A 7,680-nucleotide genomic window follows, 5' to 3' on the forward strand; every position below is an offset into this window, starting at 1 on the left:
AAAATGGCGATAATCTTCAACACTTTATGTTGGGCTGAGTAAAGTGCAGCTGTGACGTGCAGCCGCTTGCTCTATTAAAACCAGTAATCTGATCTTTCCTGGTCGAGTTAATTAACATTAACAGCTAATGTATAAAAAATCTTAATTTAGATGGCCTTAGTAACACCTAGATACCTACGAATAACGAAGAATACCTACTTATTTATATTTTACTTAGGTAATTGGTAGATAGGTACTAAGCCCACGACTTTGTCAGCCAGGAAATTCAATGGATTCCTATATCTATAACGAAGACGCGGGCCTCAACTAGTCTATTCATAACTCTGTGAGCCTTCCTCCTTGAGAATAGTCCATGAATAGTCGTTAACTGAGGCCGCGCGGCCGGACTGATGTCTGCGGGTGTCCACTGTCCCCAGTTAATTAATGGACGTCTTAAATTCGGCGGCGCACAGGCTGCTCGGGTTTCACTCGTCGGCCGCACTGATGCAATCAACTGCCGTATGTATCGTTTGTCCTTACTCCTACACTGTTCTGTAGGTATACTTACATCATAATCATCATCAGCCTACAGAAAGAATGAAAGAAAGACGTTTATTTCTTAAATTGTGCCACACATCACATCTTCAGTCTTCATCACATCATCACTATGATTTGTTTTTTTTTATTCAGATACAAGTTATTCCTTGACTGCAATCTCACCTGGTGGACGGTGGTAAGTGATAATGTACTTAGTCTAAGATGAAAGCGGGCTAACCTAGAAGATGTATAGCAGTTTTCATTAAACCCATAAGTACTTACATCCTCTGGTTTTTACACGGCATCGTACCGGAACGCAAAATCGCTCGGCGGCACGGCTTTGTCGGTAGAGTGTTAACTAGCCACGGCCGAAGCCTCCCACCAGACCAGAACAGAAATTTAGAAATCATAAAATTTCAAACCCAGACCAGAAATTTAAAAATTACACAATTCCAAACCCTGCCGGGAATCGAACCCGGGACCTCCCACTAATAAGACCACATGCGCTTACCACTGGGAGGCCAAAAACAACCTTAAATTATGTGCCATAACCCGAAAAAAGGTTCCAGGTCAGCATTATGCTGTATGCCTTGATACACATAATTATAGCGCTGATTTTCAGCCAGCCAGGATCCTGAACCGAGTGACCACGGAACTATGCTGTACTAAGTTAGTAACCTACACAATGGGTAGGCGCTAATACCTGTGCTAATACACAATACTTAAGTACCTACTTACAATTTTTTCAAAATATTCGTCGACTAGATCTAGAACTGCAGTTTTAATTAACCAGTTTCGCAATTAAGCGATGACAGCTCCACCTACGTTTAAAAATGGGACAACTATGAAAGTAATTAACTATATTACAGCTCATAGAATTACTTACATAGATAACACAAGCATGCGCGTGCATTTGTCAGTTTAATGCTTGCAATGTGGTTTTTCTATTACAAAGTTATATTTTTTATTTGATGACAAGTTAGCCTTAGACCGCGATCTTACCTGATACGAAAGTGAGCAAGCCAACTCATTTTTAAGGTTCCTTGCCTCAAATGGAAAAAAGGGACCCTTATAGGATCACTTTGCTGTCTGTCTATCTGTCTGTTGTGGCTGTCAAGACCCGGGAATCAAAACCTATACCTATTACCTAGGGTACTTTCTGTTGACCTAGAAGCAGACCCAGAAGGCAGGTAGCAATGTCTTATAGCACAAGTAAAATGAAAAAACCGGAAACCTTGAATTTGTGGGTAGGTATGTCACAAAAACAATTAAACTGTGTTTACGAACAAATAGTTGGTATTTTCAATTTTCAAAGTAAGATAAAGTTGGGGTACTTGTACATTGTAAAACAGATGTTTATTTATTTTTATGTATACCTAACGGTTTTTGATTTATCGTGCAAAATGTCTGAAAAAATACCCGAGTATACGGAACCCTCTGTGCGCGACTCTGACTCGCACTTGGCCGGTTTTTTTTTACTCGAAGTTACAAAAAGAAATTATCAAGTGTGTACCTACATAGTACTTACACCTATTACTTATTCGAAAAAAGTTTGACACGTAGGCAGGTATATCTCACTTTTAGTCGTTTATATTTTTAAACGTAATAATTATGACTATTTACTTATTTGTTGCGCTATATAAGTAGAAAATTATTACACCAGTTTTTACCATCCTGCTAATTCAATTTTTGCTACAAGCTATTATAATAATTACATCTACAAATTCTTGTAGAGAATGGAAGAACGCTCCAAGTTATTTCTACAAACTTAGTACAGGTACTTAGTTATATAAATGAATTTACCTAACTACCTAATTTAAATAATTATTATACTTATGCTATACTATAATAACATATTTTAAATTATTGTTATAAAATATACCCACCTACATACCTAATGCTCATTAAAATAACTTGAAATACAATGACATCATACCAAAATAATTGTAAATCATATACATTATAGGTATTATTATATGAAAATTGAATAGTGTTACTATTAAAATTAAAATATATTAAAAGCGGTGAAAGCCTAGTGGTTAAGATGTCCGCTTCCTTTTCGAAGGTCAGCGGTTCGATCCTGGGCATGCACCTCCAGCTTTTCGGAGCTATGAGTAGGTAGATAGGTGCGCATGCATGCGTTGGAAGCAAATACATATCACTTGATTCATCGGTGAAGGAAAACATCGTGGGAGTTTTCCATGTGTCTCAAAGGTGTATGAAAGTCGTGAAAAGGTAACAGACAGACATGTTTTCGCATTTAATCGTATAATTTTTGTAGATGTGGTGGGGCGGGTTACAAAAAATAAGCATTTAATATCCCAAAAGACAAAAAATAAAGTTCAGAGTATCTTGTTACGTGCAGTTAATTGAGCGACAAAAGTGTCGTTTATTAACCGTTTAATTAATAATACTACTGCAGTGGTTAAACCGCATCGCGGTGGTCAGGGCGACCGATATCGGCCGTGTCGGGTTACAGAACACAGACCTACCTGAGACAGCTATGTTACTGCAGTTTGCAATTTTTAACCCCCGATCCAAAAAGAGGGTTGTTATAAGTTTGATGTGTGCATCTGTGTATCTGTTTGTGGCATCGTAGTTCCTTAACTAATGAACCCATTTTAATTTAGTTTTTTTGGTTTGAAAGGTGGCTTGATCGAGAGTGTTCTTAGCTATAATTCAAGAAAATCGGTTAAGCTGTTTGAAAGTTATCAGCTCTTTTCGAGTTACTGTAACCTTCACTTGTCGGGGGTGTTATACATTTTTAATTTACACTTGTTTCAACTATGGTACAGTGGGCTGTTATATCCTAATGGTTAAGACACCCGCCTCCTTATCGGAGGTCGGGAGTTCGATTTACTTTTTATTGTGATAGCATATTTTTCTGATACAAGATAAAGGCTCTTCCAAATAAATAGGTGTTGAATCGCAGTCGGAATTCAGCAATACGTGATTCTTTATCTAATACCTAAACTAACTAACTACTTTACAAGTGTAAACTAAAAATTTATAACACCCCCGACAAGTGAAGGTTACAGTAACTAGAAAAGAGCTGATAACTTTCAAACGGCTGAACCGATTTTCTTGGATTAGGGTAAATCCGGGATAGATGCCGCAGCTGGATAGTTGCCCCATTTTCTAAAAACCTAACTTCGCAAAATCGCAACACAGCGTTAATAGTCTAAACCGAGAGCGCGTGCGCCCCATGCTCAGTGCCCCGCAGACCATCGCACGGGATTGATGTGTTTAGCTCGTGCGTGCGATTATCTCCGCGACGAACACGACGAATGCTTCAAAGTTTCAAACGTAAGTATTTACTGTTACGTATCTTTTTTATGTAGTAATAAATTCTGTTTTATTTTTTTATATACATATATTGGTTAATTAACTATATATCTACTTATTAATAATTACCCTTTTGTATTTAGTTAATTCAAAAAATAAAAGGGCATCTATCCATAACAAAAAGGATAGTCGCCCCAATTTTTTGCAGTATAGATGCCCTTAGGGGCATCTATCCCCCATAATACTATACATTATATGATAGCATATTTTTAAAATTACTTTTTTTTTATTTTGATATAATTCTTATTGCGTTTTCATATAGATCTCTACTGATGGTTTGTAATGTTCTTTGGGGCTGTATACCATCATAGTGTTGAAAATATATTTCAAGTATTATGTTGTTTAATGAATGTGTATTTTTGTTTGTTTCTACTAATCACAGTTGAACCATGCCACGAAGATATAAAAGAAAGGAAGGAGTACGACCTCGAATAGTTTCTTGGACTACAGAGGCATTACAAAACGCTTTTGATGAAATGGACAAGAATATCATGGGGATAAACAAAATATCCCGACAATTCGGAATTCCGTCCAGAACATTACGGAGACGTTATGCTGCTAAAAACAAAACAAAATTAACATTGGGTTAGTAAGTACATATATGAATGTAAGCGGGCACTTAAAAAGTGTAGATCGGTATTTTTTTCCTACACTGAATGTGTTAAAATATAGGTAGATATAGGAAGATAACAAATATAATATAAATAATAGTAGTTTGTTCCGCTTCTACTAAATAGATAATTTATTGCAGCCTATCTATTTTCTAAACATTTTCTTTAATTTTCATTTTAATTGCTTTAGGAAAACATCCTATCTTCGGTTTTGAAAATGAGAAGAGGCTAGTAAAGCATATTTTGAAGCTTGGAGAAGCAGGATTTCCTCCAGACAGACGATCCATACGAATGCTAGCCTACCAATTTGCCGAAAAGCTGAAGTTAAAACATAAATTTGACCATGAAAGCCAAAGGGCTGGAAATGAATGGTGCAAAAGTTTTATTGAACGAAATCCAGAGCTGGCTATCAGACAAGCTGAGGGTTTATCTGTGGCTAGAGCTAAAGGTCTTAGTAGAGAAGAAGTGAATAATTTTTATGAACTTTTGGCCAAAGTCATGATAGATAATGGCCTTTCAGATAAACCGGAAAGAATATTTAATATGGACGAATCAGGTATTCAGTTGAACAATAAACCCGGAAAAGTTATCGCCAAGAAAGGCGCAAAGGTCGTTAATTCAGTCACATCTGCGGAGAAAGGTGAAACCATGACAATAATTGCCTGTTGCAATGCGATTGGTAATTTTCTTCCACCGGCAGTCATAATAAAAGGTGTGAATAAAAAGACAGAATTTGAAGATGGACTTCCACCGGGCTCAAAAGTTTATATGAATAAAAAGTCCGCATATATTAATACTGAGATTTTTTATAAATGGCTAACGGAACACTTCATTCCCCTCAAACCGCAGGGTAAAGTTCTACTTATTTTAGATGGACACTCATCACATTCAACTGCACCAGACATGCTACAAGCTGCAGCTGACAACGACATAATTTTATTATGTTTGCCTAGTCACACAACTTCAGTTCTGCAGCCTTTAGACAGATCGGTATTTGGACCTCTGAAAACATATTTCAACCATGAAACTAATCAGTTCATGCGCATGCATCCAAACAAAAAGATCAGCCGTTACAATGCTGGAGCGCTTATACGCAATGCTTGGCTTCGCGCTACTACACCTGCAAACGCTCTTGGTGGCTTTAGAGGTAGCGGAATTTATCCACTTGATCCGAATGCTTTACCAGATACAACATTTATAATATCAGATATTGGGTTGAGCAGACAAAATGCGGGCGAATCTCGTGGACCTGATGAAGGTGATCCTCAAACATCAAGAATCCTGCCTCAGACGTCTTCTTTGTCATATCATCATCCAGAGCTGGACAATACAAGTGAAACTGTGGAACTATGTGTGCCTGTCGAAGCTGAAAGGAGAGCACAAACACCCCTACCACAGACGTCTTCATCGACATGTTGTCAACTTAATCCCGTTAATGAAAGAGAAAATATTACTGGATTAGACCAAAATAAGACACCACCGAATTCGATACTGGCTTCAGTCCATAGGGAATCTCCGAGTATTTTGATTGATCCTGAAGTTTTAGAAGATATAAGCATTGTTGATATTGGTGACGATACAATTGAACAGTTTCTAGCTGGCATAGAAGAAAAGGAAACGCCTTCAAAAATTCTGGTCCAAGCATCGCCAATACCTCAAATACCCTTGACTATGGCTAAGAGGACCAAGCAATCAGCAGATATTCTAAATTCAAAAGAAAAAATAAAAGAAAAGAAGAATATGGCTGAGAAGAAGAATAAACGAGTTAAACCTAAATTAGACAAAAGTAATAAGACTGAGACTACCAAAGAAAAACGAAAATTTAAGAGTACAAATAAAAAAACTAAAGAAGGTAGTGATAAAGAAAATGATACAACAGATAGTGATAGTGAAGAAACACCCACAACAACATACTATAAAACTAGAGGGAAAAAAACTCAAGGTTTGCCTGTAAAGAAAACAAAGAGGGATAACCAAGAAAGCCCAAAAGATACAGACGATAACTATTATTGCATAGAATGCTTTGATAGCTATCAACACACGAAGTCAAAATCTGATTGGATTCGGTGCATATCGTGCCAGAAGTGGCTGCACGAAATTTGTACACTTTTTAGAAATTATTGCTCAAGATGTGGCAAACTGAAAGCCCTTTCTAATTCGACCTAAACTAAGGACAACATTTAATTATGTTGATTTTTTAATTTCGTTAAATTTTGAAAATTTTAGATATTAGCTTTTTATTAAGAATTTTAAATATTATTTTTAATATTACCTTGCTTGTCTGCTTACGCACATTAAAATTTAGATTTTTTTTCTTAAAAAAATGTTAATAAGTTTAATTATTTTTAAGGATACCATTATAAAAATTACCTAAATAGTACAAATAAAACATATCAAAACTATGTATTATACTTATTTCAATCTATAGGGCGTCTATCCTACATCACAGGCATCTATCCTCCTCAGTATTTTCATAGTGAGGCATCTATACATATGGGTAGGCATCTATCCTCAAAAAAATGAGTTTTCAAAAATTCAATTTATGCAGAATCTGTTATTGTTAAATCAACAAAAACGAGTCGTATTGCTAGTACAAAGATCAAACTTTTAATATTCATGGAAATTCTTTATGAAAAACGTACAGTTTGAAAATTAGAAAGCCTTTTCAAAAAGTGGGGCAACTATCCCGGTTTTACCCTATAGCTAAGAACACTCTCGATCAAGCGAAACTTTGAAAACAAACAAAAAAAAAACTAAATTAAAATCGGTTCTTTAGTTTAGGAGCTACAATGCCTACAATGATACAAAGACCTATACACGTCAAACTTATAACACCCCTCTTTTTGGGTCGTGGGTTAAAAATTTGAGATATCACATAACAAACCGATAGGTAATAGGTATTGCCAGTCGAATTAGATTTTTCAATCGCCAAATGATTTTTGGATTCCAATATCGTAATGCCAGGTCCACACTCTCGCGAACATGCTCTATAGAGATTAGAGACCCACCCACGAGTCGTCACAAGCGGAGGCCATATAGGAGGTGCGTTTTAACTAAGTAGGTATGTATATCACTTGCTTTAACGGTGAAGGAAAACATCGTGAGGAAACCTGCACGCCTGAGAGTGCTCCATATAATAGTTACAAAAGCTAAGACTCTACCACCACTTGAATGGGGCAGACGTTTTCTGGAGTGGTTACTGCGTACC

General features: G+C 36.5%; 1 protein-coding gene across 2 annotated transcripts; it reads left to right on the top strand.

Annotated features, from left to right (window-relative positions):
• The first annotated feature begins 2,369 nt into the window (after positions 1–2,369).
• On the top strand, positions 2,370–7,173 carry LOC123869990. 2 transcript variants are annotated; one of them, XM_045913136.1, is made up of 3 exons: positions 2,370–2,384; positions 4,124–4,446; positions 4,663–7,173. In XM_045913136.1, the coding sequence occupies exons 2-3, from the start codon at positions 4,251–4,253 to the stop codon at positions 6,636–6,638; spliced, it is 2,172 nt and encodes a 723-aa protein (XP_045769092.1). In that variant the 5' UTR covers positions 2,370–2,384; positions 4,124–4,250; the 3' UTR covers positions 6,639–7,173. The 2 variants fall into 2 exon arrangements, with proteins under 2 accessions (XP_045769092.1, XP_045769091.1); XM_045913135.1 differs by lacking the exon at positions 2,370–2,384 and adding an exon at positions 3,613–3,822 and having other exon boundaries at positions 4,244–4,446.
• The last annotated feature ends 507 nt before the right edge of the window (positions 7,174–7,680 follow it).

This window comes from Maniola jurtina, chromosome 12 (genome assembly GCF_905333055.1).
Source record: "Maniola jurtina chromosome 12, ilManJurt1.1, whole genome shotgun sequence".
Lineage (NCBI taxonomy): Eukaryota > Metazoa > Arthropoda > Insecta > Lepidoptera > Nymphalidae > Maniola > Maniola jurtina.

What these genes read in the sequence shown, in the direction of transcription:
- LOC123869990 (XM_045913136.1), top strand. Translation starts at nt 4,251, where the DNA reads ATGCCACGAAGATATAAAAGAAAGGAAGGAGTACGACCTCGAATAGTT. An exon ending in CAAAACAAAATTAACATTGG is followed by an intron (nt 4,447 to 4,662) that starts GTTAGTAAGTAC and finishes TAATTGCTTTAG; the next exon opens with GAAAACATCCTATCTTCGGT.